The sequence below is a fragment of the Fringilla coelebs genome (assembly GCF_963513975.1).
Source record: "Fringilla coelebs genome assembly, chromosome: 18".
Taxonomy (NCBI): domain Eukaryota; kingdom Metazoa; phylum Chordata; class Aves; order Passeriformes; family Fringillidae; genus Fringilla; species Fringilla coelebs.
In genome coordinates, this window is record NC_140044.1 from 6,223,468 (window position 1) to 6,246,758 (window position 23,291).

General features: G+C 45.3%; 1 protein-coding gene across 1 annotated transcript; it reads right to left on the reverse strand.

Annotated features, from left to right (window-relative positions):
- Positions 1-231: 231 nt before the first annotated feature.
- On the reverse strand, positions 232-13,099 carry PCMTD2 (protein-L-isoaspartate (D-aspartate) O-methyltransferase domain containing 2). Its single transcript, XM_084217633.1, has 6 exons — positions 12,926-13,099; positions 10,249-10,577; positions 8,904-9,006; positions 6,968-7,139; positions 6,014-6,137; positions 232-4,488 (listed from the first exon to the last, which is right to left on the reverse strand). The coding sequence occupies exons 2-6, from the start codon at positions 10,553-10,555 to the stop codon at positions 4,103-4,105; spliced, it is 1,092 nt and encodes a 363-aa protein (XP_084073759.1). The 5' UTR covers positions 10,556-10,577; positions 12,926-13,099; the 3' UTR covers positions 232-4,102.
- Between the last annotated feature and the right edge of the window lie 10,192 nt (positions 13,100-23,291).

Here is a 23,291-nt window from a genome sequence, read left to right on the forward strand (position 1 = left end):
GGGGGAGGGGGGTCCTGCAGGTGGGTTTTTTCCCCTTCACCCTTTGTATATTTTATTTTTAACTCTCCCTTCTGTCTCTATTTCTTCAGCAGAAAGATTTCCCTCAGGGGACCTGCCCCCTCTCTACACCCCAGGGAACTGTGATGTTCTATGTCTTACAATGAAGTGAACATAAACATGATCTGACAAATTTAATTTCCTCAATACCATTTGTATGACACATCCATGGTTTTGAAAAGCAGAAAAGGATTTTCTTTCAGCACGCATCACGTGAAGGAAAACATTAACGTTGAACTAATCTCCTGTTATAGCTGGGAAAAGGACATTTATCATACACACAGATGACAGGAAGAAACACACAGACAGGCAATTATCCTATGGAATAAAGGTTAACAGATTCATTTAATTAGCAGCAGCTGTATTTGCTATTATGATCAGATTCCTAGCACAGCTGAAACCAAAATATTGTTCTCAATACTGGAGAAATGAAAGCCTTGAACACCCGCTCTTAAAAATCCACGTTAATTAAACACTCAGAGCCCAGGGGACAAGAGGGGAGCTGCAGTTCAGAATGCACAGAACAAACTCCTGACTCCTTTGGCTTAGGCAACTCCTTGAAGTACAGAAATGAATGAAATCACCTTTTGATATCTGCTGTTTACAGGTCAAACTGTCAGGGAACTAAGTCCACTCTTTAACCACTCTGACACATTAAATCTACATCAGTATTGCGTGTGCTGATCCCAAAATTCATCCTGCACAGCTGCATTACTTCAAGGTTTGGAACTCATCATCTGGGCAGGTTTGAGAGAACACATTTTGAGGAGTTCATCTAAAACTATGCACCTGCACCATACTGTTAAGCATTTTTTTCTGCTGTTTTTGTGTCTTGACCTCCAATTATAGAAATAAGCACTCACCTACAAAGTATTCTAACCACAACATAATGCAAAGCCATGTTAAGAAGGCTAAAAAGGTTTTACTGAATTTATTGATACAGAAACACTTATTAATAAAGTTTAAATTGCATAACACTTCTGCATGCCTCAGGCTAACTGAACTCCAGTTTCTATACAGATTTTTCAGCTAATACACTCATGACTAAAGCAGCTTGAAGTTCAGTTCTCTTTGCAAATTTGCTGCAGGATCAAAACCTAAAAGGAGTCACATACAAAAAAAGTGACAACTATTAAGAACACAAAAGGAAACAAAGCAGGTACAATTCCTGGACAGCTCACAGATCTAGACAAACCCAGCTCTGCCTGCATCCCTTTGCTAGAAATGCCTACAAAACTACAGTGCAAGTGCTTGTGCACAGGGAAAATGCATTTACAATTCCCCTTTATTTACAGGCTATAAGCAATACTATTTCACAGTTATATAATACATAGAATTTCTACTATCTGTTTAGATCTGTGGGGGTTTTTTTGGACAAGAGGACAATTTGACAACCTAGAACATACATTTCCTGTGAATATATATATATATTTATATTTATATTTATTTATTCAACCTTATCCAGGAAAAAATAGCAGTATTTATGCATCTTATAGAAAGCTACAAAAATCTAGCAAATGTAATAAAAAAGGCAAATCTGGTGAAAAAATCTGATAAAATACCTTTTACAACTGGGGCTGGGGATAAAAACCAAACTAGAAATAAATGAAAGATAATCCTCCCTCAACTGGTCAGCTTTAAAAGAAGCTCTGCAAGCCTTACTAACAGGAGCCTGATGTTTAATGTCATTTTTAAAGGGACTTCTTTGAAAGTGTTGTGATTAAACTGAAGAATGACCTGGTAGCCAAAAGCAGGAGGCACCCTGGACTATGGAGGGGTGTGGAAATTGTGCCACAATCCAGAAAGGCACATACCTGGCATGACACCCATTAAACAGATTTTTCCAACAAACAAAGAGGCCACAGCCTGTAGGGAAGCACTGAGAATAATTACACACAGATTCTATTAACCCTCTATTTACCACCACATTCAGGATTTGCATTTGTAGAAAGAAATTCATGGGAGTTGCCAGAATCCAATGATGGGGACATGCACCTTTACAGGAAACATCAGCTCAGTGACCACAGAACTGCCCCACTGCAAATAAAGAAATCAAAATCCAAGGGAGCAAGATAACTTGGGGTACCATTGAGACCAGAAGTGGAGACAGGAAACCAGAGGCAAAACCCAGCCTATGATGCTGTTACATGCCAGCAGCCACATGATACAGGATTATCAGACAATATTTCCAAAGATACACAAAAATCCTGTTAAGGAAGGGAAGTTCTCCACTTCAGGCTTAGACATATGTGTTATTCATTTATTTTCAGAGTCACACAGAACTTTGAAACTATTTTTTATGAAGCAAGTTGTGCAACTCAGGACCATTTGGCAATACAGTCTTCACTCATTTCTCCTCAGAAAATGTGGAGACAGCACACATAAAAAAACCCAAAAGATATCAAAATGATACCAACTTAAGTGCTTCTGATGGGGCAATGCCTTAACACAGCTTCATTACCTGCTGACAGTGAGCTTGTCATGCCCCCCAGCTTTAGGACTATTTCACATCAACACAGACTCCAGACTTTCTTTCCAGCCTTTACCAGTTCAGGTACATTTCCCAAACAGGCTGAACTAAGTAAACCTCTTCTAAACACAGTATTTTATCATCCACAGACATTGTGGACTCCCCATTCCTGGAACTGCCCAAGGCCAGGCTGGATAGGGCTGGGAGTAACCTGGCCTAGTGGAAGGTGCCCCTGGCCATGGCAGGGGCTGGAACTCGACTCCCTTTAAGGTCCCTCCCAACCCAAACCATTCTGTGATCCTATGATTCCATGGCATCCCTTCCATCACCATGACAGAGAGCTTTTGGAATACAAACTACAGCTCACATCCACAGAACTGCAGAGTGGCGAGTCTTTCCACATGAACCTGTTAAAATTTCTACTTCATTGCTGCAGGAATAAAATCACCTACCCAGCTGAGCAGCTCCACTCCACTGTGGAACACTTGTGAACAAGCTGCATTCTGGCCACCTTGCCACAGCAGGGGTACACACACAGAACACCTGAGAACTGCATCAGTTTGGCTCTCTAGGCTGCTCTCAGGTTCTGCAGACCCTCCACAAAACTCTGTTTGGCTGATTTACTGCTCAGGCTGGTGCTCTGCACCTCACTCTGCTCAGCCCAGATGATCTGAGTTATCTCACATGACAGCAAAACCCACGGATACTGCTTTCAGCTTGCACAAACTCACTGCTCTGCAGCTCTTCTCTACCCTTTTCCCCACTCAGAATTACTCTGTAAACATTTTCAGAGACAGCAGTCCCAACCCTGACTACCTTGCATCCTGTCAAAGTTAAACAGCTTTGCAATTCCTCACTTGCCTCTCTTGCTTTGAAAGAACCACAAAAACCTAACAACTCATTCTCTAGAACAGGGGTTTTCCATTAAAAAAACCAGTATTTTGTAAAACACTTTTAACTGAAAAATAATATATAATTTACAAGCAAAGCAGACCAATCAAAGGGGAGCTGATGCTTTCCTTCTCGTTCAAAACCTGGATACCACAAGGGTAATGCCAAAAATTCTCTCCTTTTTGTAAAAGTTGTGCTTTTTAGATTACTGGAAGAAACATGATTTGCCAGGTCAGGTTTTAACTAATTATCATCATCCACCATTAAACACCATGGCAAATACATGGCAGGTTTAAGTGGGAGAGAGCACAGACAGGAAAGGTCTTTGGGGAGCTGCTCAGGAGTTTTTCCCAACTGATATTCAGTAGAGCAGCCATGAGATTTTTAGGAATATCTCCTGCAGTTAGTTTCGAGGGAATTAAATCCTCCTTTCCATAAGCAGCTGAGCATTTCACCAACTTGCTTCCTAAGGAATCCCTGCTGTAGAATAAAACTATAGCACACAACTGAGAAGAAAGAAAGAACTCAAAAAAGCTATAATGTCGAAGTTTACAGCAGCCACATTCCCCAGCCAGCCTAGTGCCTCGGGTGTCACAATGGCAGGCAAGCAAGTGGGACACGTTTGTCAAGCCCTAAGGAATACTTTATTCTCTGCCTACTTCCCACTTCCTAAAAGAAGAAAAACTACTTTTCCCTGTAATAAAGCAAGTAATACTTCAAGGGATCAGGCAATGGCAGGCTCAAGACTTTTTCTCTCAAAAAGTTTACAGGAGGGTCTGGCTTTAGTTCAGAGGGTTTGGATTCCTCCTCGTCCTCCAGCCTGTCCTCCTCCATGTCCTCGCAGTTGTTGTTGTCGTCGGAGGGGCTGGAGATGCGGCTGGCGAACACCTCCTTGTCCAGGAACACGATGGTCTCCATGCGCCGGCGCCGCAGCCGCCTCCTCTTGAACCTGGGTGGGCTCTTGAGGCCGTCCCCAGCCCTGCCCAGGGCCTCCTGGTGGATGATCTTCTTGATGGTGCCCCGGATGGCGATGCGAGCCAGGTCCTGCAGGCTGCGAACGGCCACGGGCGCTGCAAGCGAACGAAACCTGTGAGCACAGAGAGAGAAACTTCCCCCCAGCAGTACTCCCAGGAAAAGTTCTGTTTGCTCAGATTAAATCAGGCCATTTGAATTCCCTGCTGGGATTACACAAACAGCTCTATTCAGCTCCTGTCAACTCGGATAAACTGTGTTGCAACTTTCCAAACGAAATTTAATTGTGCGTTTCTCTCATTAAAAAATTTCCTGCCTTGATTTCAAGTTCTCAATTATTCTAAGATGCACATCTTAAATATTGTTTGAATGCAGACTTAGTGGTGGGAGCTGTGAATGTTTCAGTGCTTAGAATCAGGTATTTTCCTCTGGTAGATAACTAAACCTGAAGTCTGTTTAATTCTTCCATAAAATGATTTTTCTATTGCTCAGTTCCTTCAGCTTTGCCAAGTTCTGCACTTATAAAACACAAGTACTATTTATGCTCTTCAAAAACTGCTTCAGACTTAGTGAGTGAAGACAGGCTGGAAACCATTTTGTAGAAGTAATTATAGGAACATCACAGTAAGTTACTGTATTAAAATGCCTCCCACATTAACGGCTTGGAAGACCATTCTGTCTTCTGCACTTATTTGCTGCCAGCTTAGAAATGCAGCAAAAAATTTAAAAAATGTATAGATGCACACAGATCTATGAACTAAAATGAATTAAAACTGACACAAAAAGTCCCTGTTCTCTGCCAACAAGTGAGCTTTTCTGGGACCTGAATGAAAAAAGGAGAAAATAACTACATTTAATTCACAGGCAGGTCTCACTACAAAGTGAGAACATACTGGAACAGGCACTTTATTGGACTTCCTAGCATGCTGCAGACTGTTTCCTGAGCTCCTCTCACGCAGACACCCTTCCAGGTTAAGACCAAAGCCGGACTAATCTCTTTATGAAAGTACCTCTGTCTTCAGGTGTTCTTAAGAGGCCTCTTGACACTGAAGTCTTAATCTAAAGATTGGGGCCACTGATACAACCTGCATTTCAAACAGCTAACCAAGAACTGCACAACTTGTATCCCTCAAGCATTCCAGGTTCAGGATAATTCTGGATTGCTGAGGGTGAGTGTCTTTGAGTAGATACAACATTTGTTCACAGGTAGTGCTTGTTTATTTTCCTCTCCTTGTGGCACAGTGTCTGAGAACCATGACAGGATTCAATCATTCCGGACTGGAACAGAATGGGCAGAAACAAGGACAAAACACCCTGCAAAGTTCAGGTACAACTTCACAGGAAATAATTTGTGTTCAGAATGATGGCCCAGTGGAAGGTGTCCCTGCCCACAGCAGGGATATTGGAATTAAATGATCTTTAAGCTCCCTTCCAACCCAGGCCATTCTGTGAGTCTGTGATTTAGAATTTACTTCATTCAACTCCAATGCTTGCACAAGACAGACAGCTGTTCAAAAAACAGGAAGGACTTGGAGTAATTTTCTTGGAAAGGATTTCCAGGGATCTTACAGCTCAGAGCCAAGCAGAAGGAACTCCCCCAAGCTCAGGAATATCTGTACTCACGCAAGTGAACAAGCCTTGATTTTCCTGAATCTGTGTGGTTTGGCTGAATCAAAGGAGCAAAGGAAACAGCAAGAATCTTCTTGGTCTCCCAGGCAGAAGGACCAGTCCGAGTTATCTTAGTCAACTGAAGCAAAACAAGGAATTATTGTCCATTGTGAGAACTACAGTGAGATTTTTGAACAAAAAAAATGAACAAATGACTTTTTTGCCTGGACAAGTTGAAGTACTGGAAGCTGCAACAGTAAAAGGTGATGAGAAACAACACTGGTTTTTTGAAAAGAAATTGGGAACTCCTTGCAGGACTGGCCCCAATTAACTTCATCTATTCCAACCGAGCATGGGCACTGGTAATTTGGGTCACTCTGCTTGCCCAGATCTTCCTCCAGGCTGGACCAGAGCAGCTGTGTCTGACCTCTGGGAAAACTCCTGAGTCATCACGAGCACTCGCTCCTGAAAAGGTCACAGATCAAATCTCCTACCCTAACCCACTGCACAGCCTCTTACTGGGAAGAAACCCTGCACCCTGCTCCTCTCAGGTTCCCTGACAGTGGTAAAAGGTCAGACACTTGACCCACTTTTTATTAAAAGAATTCACTGACACTTGTAAATAGAGACATCCTGCACGCTCTTTCAAGAGCCAGTCACGGAGCAAAAAGTTGTTTTTTGCCATTAAGCACAACACTAAATTATATAATTAAACAAAGCTTTGCTCACATTTTCTGCAGTGTGGAACTAAAATTGCAATTAACAAAAGATTGTAATATATGGAAGACTGCAAAACTACAAATTTCTTAAATATTAGGAATGTGCAGAGGTCAATTTTCAGTCATTGTGAAAACCAATGCACTTAATTCTTTCTTCAGCCTACTACAAGAGCAAGATAAAGGAACAGCTACTGACTAAACCAAGATCAGAATTAAGAATAACTGAAATATGAGTAAAAAGACACTCAACCTTCTCTTCCAGAGGCATGACAAGAATTCCCCCAACTTTCAACAGGCTTTTCATGTAGTCCTCATGCTCCTTCTGGACTCCAGCACCACAGTAAACACGGTCATACTGAGTGCAGTCTGGAGAAATCTCTAAACAATTGCCAGTGACAAAGGATGGCTCACAAAATTCAAACCTGAAAGTGAAAAGGACTTGTATTAGACAAGAATAAGATGATTTATCAAAATAAATTATTTTCACAATTCTGGAAAAATTGAACTGTGGAAAACACTGGAAAAAAAACCCACAGTTTTACAGGATTTCTCCTCCAAGGCCCATCTATTCTAGACATTATTGTAACAGACCACAGCTAGAAGTCCCAAAACAACAGAAAAATGAGGTCAGAATTCATGGATTAAAATCCCTAAAGGATAAGGATGCATAATTTCATATTTGAGCTGCAGGTAACTCTTCAGAACAAGCTATTTTTAGTCACCTGATGCTGACTCAGTTATAAAATGCAAATACAAATACTAGACCTGTGCTTCCAAATGTCAAAGTCTTTTAAGGACTGCACCTGGGTTTATTTTTGCATTTTCAAAAGCTTTTAACTGGTTTTCAGATGTGGGGAATTACCACCTGATGATACAGAAGTAAGCTGTGCTGAAGCCAATGACAGTTTTCCCATCAGCTTCAAAAGAACTGTGTTTTCACCCTTCATAAAAAAGACTTTTTGTCTGCAGTATTTCTGACTTGGTTTAAAAGAAAAATGAGTGATTCTATGATGCCTCTGCTTTTCTTACAAGCTCCAAAACTCCCTAAGTTTTAAGCCCTATGTTTAAAGGCCGATTTTGGTAGAAGTTGTTCAACACATCCATTCTTTTACTGGTATCTTGAGTGGCAGCTCAGCATAGCACCTATTTATTCCTGATGCTTCCTGGAGCTTTCTGGGTTTGCAAAGAGGGCTGGACATTCAGAGCAGCCAGAGAACAGTTCCTGCACACGCTGTTCCAGGAGCACAACCCAGCAGACATCACTCAGAAAAGCCAATTTTCTAGGCATGGTAATTTCTGAATTCAGCTTACTTTGGCTCCACTGTTATATTTGTCTGGAGAGAGAAGAAAGTCTTCCTTAAAACATCTCAAACAACAGCAACATGACTGAAAAAAAACCCTGTTGAGCACCAGAAACTTTGAGTCTTCTGCCAACATGCAGAAAATACAACCCCCTCCTCAGCAGCTTCCCAGGGCAGCAGGAACAGCAAAAGGCTGAGTAGCCTAAAATCCTGCATGCCATGGTTTTCATTTTCTTCCTCCCAGGAGAGGAGGATATCAGGTATTCACAGATCCATTGCTTCCCTGTTTGAACAAACTGTGAAACAGATCCAAAAATGTGACAGCCACAACTTTTATTGCTGAGGTTACTATTGGCAATGGTTATCTAGCTGGGAAGTCATTACTTGTGACAGCAGCAGAATGGAGGGTCTAAGGAAGAACATAAATCAAATCCCAGGCAGTTTTAGTACCAACTTAATCACCATAAAACTACCTTCATATTTTAAAATGCCATTTTTCCTTCTTCTCAGATAAAACACATTAGGCCACTACAAAAACCAGTTCATAATCTCATCGCTATGCAGGCTCTCAGATCACAGGCACAACCAAGTATTGCTACTTGCAAGTTTTAAGGTGTTACTGCAAGTGCATTTAAAAATAAACAAACGTCCTCAGCTCCCTCTAAGCCCTGCAACATCAGCACTGCTATTAAAAACTCTGCAAACATTTCTGAAACTCCCCCTGACACACACAGGCTTCGAAGGTCACACACTGCAGCTCAGCAAGCCTAAGGAGCCTGAATCCTCAGATTACCCTGAATCCAGAGGGGCCACATGGGAGCAAGAACTGCCCTGAGTAAAGCCAAAAGCACAAAATTAATCCCAACAGGCATTTTGAATTCTTACTTGTCAAAGCTGTCGCTTGTTTTAATGAAAAAGTCCAGTTTCTGCTTGGCGTACTCGATCACGTCAGAGTGAAGCTCCACACCGTGGTTAACCCCAAAAGGACCTGCAAGTGCAGAACACCAGGGGATGGCAACAGCAACAACACACAGTCCAGCAGGATTAACACACTTTGGGTTCCTTCCTCCAGCAGATTGTTCCATGAGTGTCAGAGTTGGTGTTTCTGTGGGGTCAGCTCTCTCACTGCTACAATGGGATTTGCAATCCTATACCTGCAATTTCTGGCAGTAATTGAGCCTCTTGTGCACAGCTAATTCTGAATCATTTGCTCATAACTATGCAGGAAACTTCTCTATAGGAGGGAAACACTGATGCCATTGCTGTGAAAATGACTACCTGGAAAAAAATCCCAATGGCCTGCATGTTTTAGCATATACATGTTATTTTTGCACTGCCTTCCTAAAAATCTCTGCAATTAACCAGGAACAGTCATCACACACTGTACCTCAATTAACAGCAAAAACAAACTGAAAAATACAAAAGTTGTTCAATACTCATGCTTTTTATTCAGAACTGAAAGGGTAACTTTTGCAAAAAGAAAATAAAAGCCCTGGAGTTACAAATTGGTATTCTAAGTAATGTCAACAAACCTAGGAGAAAATCACAAATGGGAAATGAGACTTCACCCTGAGAATAAACATCCCAGCAGTTAAAATTCTGGACACTCCCCCAAATTTTACCCTACAGCCACTTGCTGTCTATCCTGGCAGCACAAATCTGACTCAAACACTGCAGGGGGAATTTAAATTGTCCAATTCCACTTGGATAATTTGCTTTGTGCCACTGTAGATGTGGTCACAAAATCAGTTCTGCTGCATTAAAGTGTTTTCCAGAGAATATTCCCATCTGCGTGTTGGAGAGTTAAGAGTCAAAAGTGGATCTTAAACCTGTTTCAGACAGGGCTGTGAACACAAACCAGGCACCGAGCACTCAGAGCTTTCTGTGGACTTGCTCAGTCCCAGTTTCAACTCTGCACTCCTGATCCTGATCTGGGGTCTTGCTTAAGAGGAAACAAACCCAGATTTGTGTCCAGACATGCAGGAATCCACTACAGCCACCTTTGGAACTACATTGCTGCCTGTTCTGATCTGCCACAGAAATCTGGATCCCATCCAGTTCCAGAGAAGGCTGTGAGAATCCTGATAAATTGCCGAGCTGGATTAATGCATTCTTTACTTTCCCAGCTACCTTTTTAGCTCCATTAGTGGAGGAATATCTCATCCCCGATTTTAAAACTTGTTTTTAAAGCTCTAAGACAACCAGTTAACGTGACTGAAGAAGTATTTACCCAGGATGAGTCCAACCATGGAACTCAGATAACCAGTGCCACTGCCAAGGTTCAGAAACGACAGCCCTGGTTGCAGGTCCAAAGCTTCCATCACCTCTGAGTAAATGCACGGTGCTGAGAGATGAATATTTCCATGCTTCCATGCCAAGTCCTTGTAGGCATTGTCTTTGAACTCCTCCAGGTAGTAATCTGCCCTATCAATGGCTCGGAATGCCTGTTCCACCAGCTCTGTCCTGATGTACTGAGCCTCCTTCAGGTTATCAATTAATTCATCGTTGTCTTCTCCCGCGCTCACCGCGCCTCCCATCTTCAGCAGCCTCCTATAAACACTGAGAGGGAAATAACAACAAAGCAAGGTGAGGTACAGAACATGCACTCCAACACTAAATTATGCTGCTGTACATGGAGTACTTTGAGAGAAATCTTAACCTACTCCAAGCTCCAGAAAAAGCCCACCCCAGTGCTCCCGTCCCCCATGCCAACAATGGAAAACAAAATGCAGCAGATCTGGCATCCAGTACCTGACACCAGTGGGGAAAAAAAAAATCACAACAGGCAATTTCAGTGTGCAAGGTCTGTCTTCAAACCCTCCCACCGTTTTACCAGCACATCAGCTTTTCCACTGAACCCTTTTATAGAAAGGATTATTCCAGCTCCTGCGCTTAGGGGTCATTTTTCACTGCAAGCCTAAACAACAGGGCAAGTCCGGGCTGTCTGTCAGAGCTCCTGTCACACACAAACTTTCCATCTCTGAAAGCACCTGAAAAGACTAGGAAATAGGCAGGAAATCCAGAAAAATCTCAAACTGTATTTCCTTTGAACGTGCATCAGGATGCCAACTGCACAGAGGTTCAAAAAAACGCAACAAAACTCTGACCTGTCAACCTTGCTTACTTTGGTAAATGCACTTTAGCAAATGCACTTTCACACAGCTCATCTCCAGAGCCTGAGCCACCACCATTAGTAAAGCACTTAATGACACAGACAGCAGCTCCACAGAGAATTCCCACTGCAGCCTACAGGTTTTAAAGGAAAACGTACAGGGGAACAAAACCACTCAAAATTAACCTGGCTTCTTCTCCCCTTCTCATATATCAAGGGGAAAAAACCCTTTCCAGAAAGCACAATATGATTTTAAGCCATGTTTGTTTACAATGCCTTTCCCTGCCCACAGTAATAACCACGAAGCAGCAGCTTTGGAGTTCATTCCTGGGATCAGAAGATCTGCCTACAGCGAAATTGTTGGGGTTTATTTGTTACATTCAGCCAGAGCAAATTATAAACTTTCATTTTCTGAGGAAACAAAGCAAAGCTACAGGACTCCAAGGAGATTTCACAGTTTTCAAATAACACACCGTTCTGATTACCTGTAGAGGCACACAAAACAGGATATACTTAGGCAGGGAACTCGAGCCAGTTCTTAATCCATTCACGTCTCAAACACATCAATCCAGTTCAAGACCATTAACAACACTTGAAATAAAACGTCACCCCTCCCCTTTCCACAGTTACTCCTTCATTTTCTCTACAAAAAATGACTCTGTTTTATTACTTCACAGTGGGAACACATCAGTTTGAAGGTTCAGGTGGGTTAATGTACCAATTATTTTTCCCCCTCCTCTTACATACACAAAACCTCACTGCATTTGCAACACAGGGCTGCCTGTATCTTTAGTCTTTTATTTAACATTCTACATTAAAATACTCTCTTCACCAAAGATCTTGATTTCCTTGACTTTCTTTGATATATTTTTGTTCTTAGGCTTCCTTCATTATTCCACTCTTTTTGCTATTAAAAAAAAATAAATTAAAATCTACATTTTTAGATTTAAAGCACGAAGTTGTGCCTTTAACAGTGCTCCACTTTGGATCCCAAACAAATTCCTGCTGATGTACGCAAGTCCCACTGGGACAACTGGTCTGACCTGGTTTCAGCTCAGCTCCATAGACAACAAGTGCTCTTCCATGCTCTACACCATGGCAAACAACAACAAACACAGCTGGCCGAGACATTTTCATAATGGGAGCAGGGAATATCCGCCCTGTGACAGGTGTCAGTCACTTCTGCAATCATCACTTTCCCTGGACATTAACCGACTTCCAGTAAAATGCGTGTTTTATAGGCACAACTTCAAGCTCTGACATTCAAACTCCTCTCTCCGTGTGATTCCACACCTTTGCTTCACTTGGTGGGAAATGGGAACCCACCAGGGGCTTATTGTTATTAAACTTTTCCAAACAAAACCCTCTCCCTCCGCAGCAAACCCCGGGTGCATCCTCCTCGCTTCTAAGGCAAAGCAGAGATTTCCCCAAATCTGAGCAGGGACGAAGTCCACAGTCAGAAACCCGGGCCGCTGCTCAAAACAGAGACAGCAAAGGTGGCAAAACGGAGCCCTCAAAGGTGGCTCTGCGTGTTGAACCATCCCCTCGTCGCCATCCTCCCCTCTGAGGAAAACAAACCCGAACGGGAACCGAGCGCCCAGGCCGGAGCACAGCACGGGAACCTGCGGCTGCAGCCCCGGCCCGGCAGCACCGCCCGGGGAGGGCTCCAAACAATGCCCGAGGCACAGAACCGGGCCCGCCCGGCCCCGGCAGCTCTCCAGGGCAGGCCCTGCCCCGGCACGGCACCGGGACTGGCACAGGGCAGGTTATTCCGGGATTTCGGACAAAAGCGTACCTCAACGGATGGCTCGGCTCCGTTCGGCTCGGCTTCCTTCGCTTCGTCCCGTTTCGGTTCGCCTCGGCTCCGTTCGCTTCGGTGCCGTTGGGTTCGGTTCGGCTCGGCTCGGCTCCGTTCGGCTCCGCTCGGCTCAGCCCGGGCCGGCGCGCTCGGGCTGTAAACACTGCCCAGCTGAGCTCCGCTCGCGGCACTGCGCATGCGCGGAGCGCACCACCGCCGCGGGCGAGGGGGGAGGGAGCGCACCACTGATGCCCAGTGGGGGGCGCAGTCCGGGCTGTACCATGCAGAGCCGGCGCGGGGGAGGGGGGGGGCAGGACTGTACCACGGCTGGTTCCGTGAGGGGAGTCCCGGGGATGGAGCCGGCTGGAACTGGCTCCATCAGATCCGGGAAAACTTCCAGCAGCTTCTCCCAAAAGCCACCCCACTACCCAAACCTTGCCATGCACACTCAGTGTAACGTACCAGGACTAGACACAATCTGTGACTCTCGTTTTTCCCATCGCAGAGCTCCTGGGCGCATCTCCCCATTGCAGCCTGGATGCCTTTCCCCATTCCCAGATTCTCTGCCCTTCCCAAAGTTCGTGTTCCCAGCACCACCAAGGCTCCATCTCCACGCCTGCCCCTCCGCCTCACCACCAAGGCTCCATCTCCACGCCTGCCCCTCTCCCTCACCAAGGCTCCATCTCCACACCTGCTCCTCCACCTCACCAAGGCTCCATCTCCATGCCTGCCCCTCTGCCTCACCAAGGCTCCATCTCCACGCCTGCCTTTAGCTCCATCTAGTCTCTGTTCTAGGTCAGCCTTCTCGAGGCATCCCAGGATGCAGGAGGGATGCAGGAGCTGGGGGATGCCAGTGAGCTGCTGGTGCAGACACAGGAGCCAAACCTCCTGAGTGAAGCCTGGCCAGCACCAGATGTTCTGGTGTCATTAGTCAGGCTTGGGAAAAAAACATGGGAACGTAGGGGGGAAAAAAATTGTGGTGGGAATTGGTAGGTATTCTTCATTCTGAGCTGATGAACATCCAAATTTAGTCACATGATCAGATTCCCCCCCCCCCCCCCCCGCACACATGAATGCCAGATATGAATTTACTGAGGGATAAATAAGTGAGATGCAGATTCACCTGATTCCAGGGGCTTGAAGGAAACATGGAATATTGTGAAACTTCATAACATCTGACATGCCCCACATTTTGTGTGGGATCCCTGTCCCATAACTGAGTGTTAGGCCATGAATTTAATTTTACATACCTGTGTGAGCTCCTTCAATGACCTAGGGGAAAAGTGTCTCCTGTCACCTGTCTAAGACTGAGAGAAATTATCCTCTAAAAGTGTGTGTTTGTTTTCATGTGTAAGTGACCCACCCAGCACTGGCTGATGCTGCAGATCTGATAAAACTGTCTGGCCTGGCCTCGCATCTAGGACTTCATATGGCTGCAAAATGAGAAGGAATAACTGCAACAAGACAAGAGGCCTCTTAATTCAAGTTCTCTGGAGATGAATTGTGAAAAAAAAAAGCTGTCTTGGCAGACACAACAAGCCTGCAGCAGAAAAAAATAAGAATTACCCTGGTAAATGAGACTCAAATAGGAGAAAGTGAATCAGCATCCGAGATTTATTTATGCTTTAAGGTGATTATCTCAGCTCCCTTCATTAACGTGATAACAGCAGACTCTGCAAACAGGAGCAGGGTAATACTGTAGATGTCTGCACTTTCATTTTGCAGAAGACAGCTGCCTGGGAGAATGGGATTATTCGTGGAGAGCCAGCTCTGAAACTCCTCCTTGCTGATTCAACCGAAACAGGCCGTGGTGATTGCACTCTCCTCATCTTTCACATGGAGAATGCTCAGGGATAATGGCAACCCACTGGAAACTGCAAACGCAGGACACACAAACTCCTTGCACGTGTGGTTCCATTCAGCATCTGCTCCCTTTGCTGCTCGAATCACTTGAAAAATAGCAGTTGGGTTTTGGGGTTTGGAAGAGGGGGGGGGTTTAGTGCAAAAATTGTTAAAGTAAAAGCTGGGTTAAAAAAAAAAATTGCAGTTGTTGCTAAAGCAGCTGTGCTGCCAGCAGAGAGCTCACAGGGGCAGAGGAAGGCAGTGCTTGTGCTTCTTTCTGGCAGCAGCGAGTCCTCAGGAAGCCCAGTAAGAACCTGAGGGGTGTTTTAGGGATTCCCAAATCCCCTATCCCCTCCCAGGTGTATTCATGACTCCTAGCAGCCTTAAACTGCCAAGATCAGTGAGGCTTGCAGCTTCTGTTTCCAGGCAGAGAATTACAGGGATTAGCCAGGAAAAAACACACACAAGGAGGACATTTACCCACTGCAGATCCCCACCTCATTGCCTGCACCCCAAATCTGTCAGGAGCACAGCCACGGGGAGGGAGCAGCTGAAAGGACACATCCTCCCCAAGGGACAGATTGTTTTCTCCACCTCTGCTGTACCTGGCCCAAATTTCTTGTGCCACACTGTGCCCAGACAGCCCCACTGTCACTGCTCCATGGGCTCACCCCCAGCTTCCCACTGTTTCTCCTCCCCTGGCAGCTTTTTCCCATCTCTTTCCTTTGAGAATGTAGCTGTGGCTGAAAACATCTCCATGGTTGTTAGAGCATGGGGCTCCAGCTCTGGGGGATACCAAAAATTGCCTGATAATACTGCAAAAATCCCCACATTGAGAAAAAAATCCATGGCTGGGTGTTTCATCATTCCATGGGTCTCCAGCTGCTGATTCTCTGTGTTTCTTCTTTCCCTGCTCTTTACAAATTCCTTCCTCTCCTCCTTGCAGCTCGCTGGGTCTTTGTGAGCCAGGAGTTAGAGTCAGCAACAATCAGTGACTCTCCCCTGCCTACAAACGCCTGTGGGCAGCTGCCCCTGGCTTGGAGAGCCCCAGCAGCCCTGGGAGTGGAAAAAGAGGAGCAGGATTAGGAAAGCAAGGCATGGAGGCACTTCAGTGGCAGCGTTTCTGTCCCAGCCCTGCGCCACAAGGTGTCCCCAGCAGTACAGGCATTGCCTCGGGGTTCGGAGGTGGCACCTCAGCATCTCCAGGGCTGGGGCAGGCTCCCTCGCAGGCACAAGTCCCTGCTCTCAGCAACCACAGTATCACCAGGGAGAATCAGTCTCCATCCTTCATTAGCTGAGATAATTGCTGAGAGCAAGCAATTTTCACAAGGCCAAGCTGAAGCCAAGATTTTCCTTGTCTTTATTTCCCCGTGTTTTACGGTTTCCAACTTCATTTTTTTAAAACCAATTTCTTTAATAAATATTTTCAAACAACACTCAGCATGAATTAACTTCTGATCTCTTAGTGATGTTGAGTTAAAATGAGATGTTTTCATTTATTTGGAAGATCAAACAGCAGAAATGCATTTTAGCCCCCAAACCAGGGCCCAGCAGATTGAGCTGACCTGCAGCCTGGCGATACAGATGGTTGGTTAAGTCAGCAGGGTAATTAGTGAGTGACAGGAGGACTCACATAAATTAAGAGCTGGGGGAGCATTAAATCATAGGGGTATATTTTCACCATATTTTTTTTCATTTCGTAAAATATGCTGTGTTGCCTTTTCTGTGGTCAGTTTGGCTCTATACCACTTTCATATGCAAATATTCTATATATGCATATGCACACACATGCATATATGCAAATACATGCAGACATATGCACTTACACTAGAATTAATATTAACACACTGACAGCAAGTCACTTGAGATTCTCTTACCCATGCAAAGGATTTCTATATTTATATATATATATATATATATATATATTTGTGTGTGTGTGTGTATGTGTGTGTCCTCTTGCTTCACTTCATCTCTGGGCTCTGTGAGTAATTGCTGAAGCAAGAGGAAGAACATATGTCTTGATTTCCACTGGATTGCACCGCACATAACCAGTGCCACATGGAAAAAGGACTCCTAAAGCCCTGGATTCATCTCACTTAAGTGTGTCATCGAAGGAAGGCAGCCAGGAGATGCTGCAGCCTGGCTGAGAGTGGGAGGAGGTGTCACCAGACATCCCTGACAGTGGGGACATGGAGCAGAGAGGTGTTTCATCTCTTCTGGGTACTGCCAGGAGCACCAGCGAGCCCAGCTCTCTGTCCTGTCCCTCTGCTGCCTTGTCGTGGCCCATCTGCCATGATTTAGGAGAAAGCAAGCTTTTCGTATTGATGGAGGAAGAAATTCCTGGATCTTTCAAGTGATTCATAGATTAAATAAAATCAATGGGTTTTATGGATTTATAAATAATAGAAATGCCATCAGATGGCAGCCATGTCACACTTCCCTCCTTTGCCTTTGGCAGTCCTTCGTGTTCCACCTACAGACTCACTGGTGGGGCTGAGCTGGCCACATTTGTGCCCTCAAAGACCACGGGGGCTCATCCATCCTGCTCAGAAGGCCCTTCCAAAACCTCCCTCCTCCAGCAACAGGAAAACATCTTCAAATATCCAGTGGAAATTTATTCCTGGCCAAGATGCGCCTTATTTGATCTCCCACCTGTATTATCTTCTAACATAAATCATTCCCCTTCCTCCCACCCTGAATGCATTTATGAAAAGTAATCATATCCCCTCTTAACCTTTGTTTTTCTAGGCTAAACAAGCCAAGCTCTTTTAATCTCCTCTCCTAAGATAGGATCTCAGTTCTGCTAATCACTCTGCCAGTCCTTCTCCGCACCTGTTCAAGGATAAATTAATCTTTTCTTTTTCCAAAGAGAGACCCCAGAACTAGACACAATATCCCACATGAGGTCGTACCAACGCTGATATTTCTCTGTGTCTGCCAAATAAATGCTTTGTTTCATGAGACTTCCTGCAGAACAAATGGAAAATAGATGCAAATCCATAAATTAATAACCATAACACAACCTTAAACATAACAGAACCTTGCTCAAGGAGATCACTGTGTTACTTGGACTTGCATTCTGCTCCTTTGTGTTTGTGGGTGCAGGTCCTTAACAGGCCTCAATCAGTGAGTTTCCATATTTCATTTACCCTGGATGAGCACCAGGACCTTGTATTAAAGGAGGCACCGAGGAAAGTCTTTTCTGTATTTCCCTCAGCCTTTGCTGTGGCAAAACACCCTTTGAAATCACGGCTGACTGCGGAGATGCAAAGTCAAATGATGAAAAACATTTTGCATTTGTCTCTTCTCTTTTCAAAATGATTTTCCAGTTTTACTCAGGGTTTAATTAAATTTCTGACCCAAGCAGGGAGTTCAGTCTTTCTTGATTAATGCTCTTTTAGGTGGCTCTGCTGATAAGAATTTAGCATCAACAATTGAGCTAACAAGCCCCAATGAACAGTTTATAGCAGGAGACTAATTCTATTAACACTTTGCAATGTCAGGACTCCACTTTGAGCTAAGAGCTGAGAGGAGAGATGGGGGTGAGGGAGCAAATGTAAAATTTGGGAACTAAATCACCAAGATTCAGCTTCTTTGTGAGCTCATCTAGAAACTATTTTAGCTGACAAAATCAGAATTTCACCTGTTCTTTTTTTTCCTTCCCTCCTGACTGATGTTCTGCACTTTTTTGGCTCGTTGTGATAAGGACTGGGAATAAGGAGTGGAACTGAATGGCAGCATTGATAAGAGAAATGAAAGGGTAATGCGATGACATGATACTGGAGTGGGGCCTCTGCAGTTAGCCCTGCCTGTGCTGGATGTGTACAGGATGCAGTGCAGGATGGTCAGGACAAAGATGCTTGTGCTGACAGTTTCAAATTAGTCTGTTGTGACAGAAAAATTGAGGTGAATGCTCTGCAGAAACCTTTCTGTTACTTTTTGGGTGAGAGTAGAAATATCTTGCAGGTCTGTTGTGATTCACAAGAATTTACTCTCTCTCTCTCTTTCCTTCTCCTCTCTACCCTGCTGAAAGTACCCCTAAAATATCACTGTGGTGCAAAATTTTGGCCAAGATATTGCAGTTGGTCCATTCACCTAGAACTTCTCATCTCCAGTACCTGGGCACCCAGGTTTGGACTTGTCTGTTTGGAGCTGCCACAAACCTCACAAAAGAGTCTCCTTCGTGGGAGCCTCAGAAGCCAGAGCATTATTTTACAGCTCTTGTTTTCCTTTCTCACCCGGACAGCACAGATGCATTTCTCCATCCCTGGCCACCATCTCTGCTGTTGACCTTTCTTACTTCCTCAAGGCACCCACTTAGGATTCCCACTCATTGCTGCTTTGCCTGGGATTAGTCCTGTAGCTCTGCAGATTGCCAGGACTGGAGGAGCATCGGGATGCCCATGGACAACGGGGCTCTTCCAAGGCTGGTGCCTGAGCTCTGTCCCAGCAGGAGCCCCCCAGCACCCTTCAGGACTCCCTGAGCTGTTTCCTCTGCCCTTCTCAGGAACGGGGGAGGACACTAAGTGCTGCTGGCAAGTCAGCAGCCACAGGCCAGGCAGGGCTGGGTGGCTGCACCCCTGTGGTTGGTGTTCACAGGCTAAGCCTGGTTTTAGTTTCTTTATTTTACAAAACAGGCAAACGATTCGACTCAGTTATTTAGGGAATTTGATTACCTCTGCTGTCAGTGCAGTCATGGGGGGTTTAGCAGTGTTTCAGCCCCTCATCAGCAGTGATGTCCCACCTCACTCACGGCTCCTGCTCAAACCTCACTCCCTCAGCTGGCACCCCTTTGCTGTCCCGGGATGAAACGGATGATAAAACATGCCGAGGGCACACAGCCACCCTCCCTCCCTCTCTCCCCATGACTTTTGCTACAGCATCACTGTAAATTGCAGCTGTCAGCAGGGGAGCACACTCATCAGGGGACTCCAGCCATAATCACTGCAAAGAGGATGCGCGGATCTAAGTCCTGGATGCTCCCCAATATCAAATCACAGCAGGGACCCAGCTAATACCCTTGTTCCCTCTCCAGAAAACGTGAAGACCCACTGAGAAATCCTTGATGAGGGAGGCTCCGACAGCACTCCTGACCTCTCAGGACAAGAGGCAGCCAAAGCTTTGCTCCCCAAAGGCACCTGCACTGGCAGTGCTGCCAGGGCTGTGCTCACCATGGGAGCCATGTCATGAGCATGGTCAGAGATCTCTCTGCCTACATCTCTACAGCTGTTGGAAGTGGCCTCTGCACAAAGGGCAGTGTCCTCATTAAGTCCCGTGGAGGGTTGCCATGTGGCCAGCAGAAATTTTGTTTTGTTTTATTTTGGGAAGCAGCACAGTAATATATTCACCACCTCTGAACGTAATGGGGTGACAGATGGGAGCTGGGCCCTGGCTTTCATGGGAAAGGCTCCACTCAGCAGGGAAGCAGTAAGTTTCCCACCTAATCTTCTGCAACCTTCAGACTCCTAACAACTGTAAGAAGCAAAGCAATGGGTAGTTATTAAATTAATGACTTCATCCCCATGCTGGTAATAAATATTTTATAGTTTTATCTCTCCACCCTGTAAACTGCTCTAGACAGACCAGACTGTTTATTAATCTAGCTTCTGGATTTATGTTATTTAATTGCTAAACAGCCTCAGTATGGTTAGGCTGGATTATTAAATGCTGGAGCTTGAGTGGGAGTCCTCTAACAAATAGCAAAGTCTGAGGAGCTTTATCCGGGACTTGGCTTATCAAAACCAACTTCCCTGCAGTGCTAAGGCCAGGTTAGCCCCTGTTTGAGTAGAAACCATTCAACCATTGCCTCATGCTCAGTGTAGGTGGACTTTGGGACTTGTTGTGAGTAAGAAGAGGCAAGGAAAAGTTCTGGCACATCCCGATTTCAATAAGGATGTGCTGGTGTTACCTGCAGTGGGCAGGATGCTGCGAGGGCATCTTAGCATGGACAGGTCTTTCTGGGGAAGCTCAGGCAGAGCTTGTGTCCTTGCTCTACCCCTTTGTGGCTCTTTGGGTCGTCACAGATAGTCCCTGTCATTTAAACAAAAGAGCACTGCAGTCATAGATATGAAGCAGGGTTTAGAGGTTCTTATACTTCCTTGTTGACAGGGTCGAAAATGTCTTTAAAACAGATACTACCATTTCTACAACAGTTACTGGTTTATTCATCCCACTGAGGGATATGGATGAAGGCAGCTAGAATAACAAGAGCTATTTGTCTGAAGAATGCATCATCCTCATGCTTTTTCAAAGCCTCAATCCCACAAGCCCTTCTGTACAAAGCAGGAGGTCGTTTCAGGATATATCTTTTCATAAAGGCGTAGGAGAAGTGAGTGTGCTAACAAGTGCAGGCCAGAGCCTTTGAATCCAACCAAGCTGTGCTGGAGCAATTTCCAGCTCGGGACTACTCTATTGGCTGCAGTGTCATCTCCAGCCCATCCCACTGCTCCCCAGTCTCAGCATTGTCTTTCCGACGCCCAGGAGGGATGAATTTGATGCTAAATGGCATCTCTGAAGAGCAAAGTTGCTTTCTCTTCCCAGTAGCCTGATGGGAATGGGGCAACCCCTTCCTGACAGCCAAACTGTGTGTTTTTCAGGACCCTTTCATTGTGGGAGCAGGGTGAGGTGATTCGATCCTCCACTCAAAGAAGCTGTAGGGCAAGGGGAACAAAAATCAGAAAAATGTATGAGGCTGGAAAAACCCCCTCTCCCCTTTCTGCTCACAGCTGAAAGCCATGGCTGGAACACCTCTCTGGGAGAGATCAGGTCAATGCTGACAAGTGGAAGGTACCACTGGAGGAATGAATCATTAGCAGCTTTTAACAATCAACAGCAGCATGAGTGAGGCCAAATGACTCTCGTTGGTCAATGGTTTATCGATGTGTTTAGAGACAACCATATGCTGACAAGAATCTTTTCCCTGGCATCCTTGAAGCCAAAGGCCCACTCTGCTCTGACATTCCTCTCTCACCCAACGCCCTGTTGGAGGAGGCTTAAGAGCTCTCCTAAGCACACCTATAAACTGACAGTGTACCATCTTAAACCAATTCAATTCCCATCCCTGCGATAAAGGGCGCCAGTTCCGAGAAGATAACATCTCTCAGCGATGGCTCCCCGAGCTGCAATTTAGCACAAATCTGAGCGCTCTATTATCCAGCTCAGCCAATTCGTTAAGGAAGGACAGGCAAGCACGTCTATTAGCTCGATCATCATAATCAAATATTGGCACAAGGAACTGCTCAGCGTTGCAAAGTCGAGCGAAACCCCCATAAAACAATTATGTGCCCTTCAGGAAAACAGCGTGCCAGCCGGTGAGGTGAACGTGAGTCCGACTGCTTTTCCTCCTGTGAGAAAAGGACAAAATCCCATCAGCTCCCAAGGTAAGTCCAGCAAAGCCTCAAAGAGACTTTGTTCTTGGGTCTCCTGGGCAAGCTGGGCTCAATCTCCAGCAGTCCTCATTGTTGGGGGTGTTTATTCTCAGAGACCGCTGGCCAAGGGATCCTAAGCCTGTCCTAAGCTTCTGCCAATTGTCCTGCACCAGGGCACCTTGCAGAGAGAAAATTAAGGCAGAAAAAACTTCCAGGGAACGCTCATGGCCATGCACGTGCTCAGGGAAAGGCTTTAGGAAATCTGCCTTCTACGCAAACTTTTCTCCACATTTTTCTGACTACAGTTCTTACCTTTTCAGCTCTGTTTTACTCTGCCCCTTCACTTTTGTGCCTGTGGTAGGGCCACCTCCTGCTGAAACCCAGCAGTGCTTGTGCTTCCGTGCAGGGACAGACAGAGAAGTTCAGTTCAGTTAATCAGACAATTAAATTTCTTGGTGATGAACCTACCTGAAATTCCCATTTCATCCAATTCACGCAGCTCCAAATGGCCTTGACATGATTTACATTGTTTCATTTCTGCTACAGCAGAGCAAAACTGAATTTTCACAACTTTAGTAATTATCCAACACAGAGATCAGTGAAAAATTCTCTTCACTGCCACAGCTTCAAAACATAACTCTTACCAGAGAAAAGGCTCCATTCTTCCAAGAGTGAACATCACAGTTGGATTGATGCAACTGAGCAGATCTTGTTGACAAAAATCAGGTTTCGAAGTTTTTTTTGGAAATCCAGGAAGGAAAAGTGTCCATCTCTGTGTTGCATCCCAGGGCTGGCATCTCTTGTACTGCTTCCAGTGGCATCTTCTCTGCTCACACACCACCTGTGGAAGCAGAAAACCACAAGATCATGAAATCCTAGAAAGGTTTGGGTTGGAAGGAACCCAAAGGATCGTCTCATTCCAACCCCCTGCCATAGGCAGGGACACCTTCCATAGATCACGTTGCTCCAAGCCCTGTGTAACCTGGCCTTGGACAATTCTAGGGATGGGGCAACCACAGCTTCTCTGGGAAACCTGTGCTAGGGCCTCAGCACCCTCACAAGGAAGAATTCCTCCCAAAATCCCATCTCACCCTGCCCTCAGGCAGTGGGAATCCAATCCCGTTTGTCTTGTCCCTCCACACTCTTGCCCCAAG

What these genes read in the sequence shown, in the direction of transcription:
- PCMTD2 (XM_084217633.1), bottom strand. Translation starts at nt 10,555, where the DNA reads ATGGGAGGCGCGGTGAGCGCGGGAGAAGACAACGATGAATTAATTGAT. An exon ending in CATGGTTGGACTCATCCTGG is followed by an intron (nt 9,007 to 10,248) that starts GTAAATACTTCT and finishes CTGCACTTGCAG; the next exon opens with GTCCTTTTGGGGTTAACCAC. An exon ending in ATCAAGGCTTGTTCACTTGC is followed by an intron (nt 4,489 to 6,013) that starts GTGAGTACAGAT and finishes GTTCGCTTGCAG; the next exon opens with CGCCCGTGGCCGTTCGCAGC.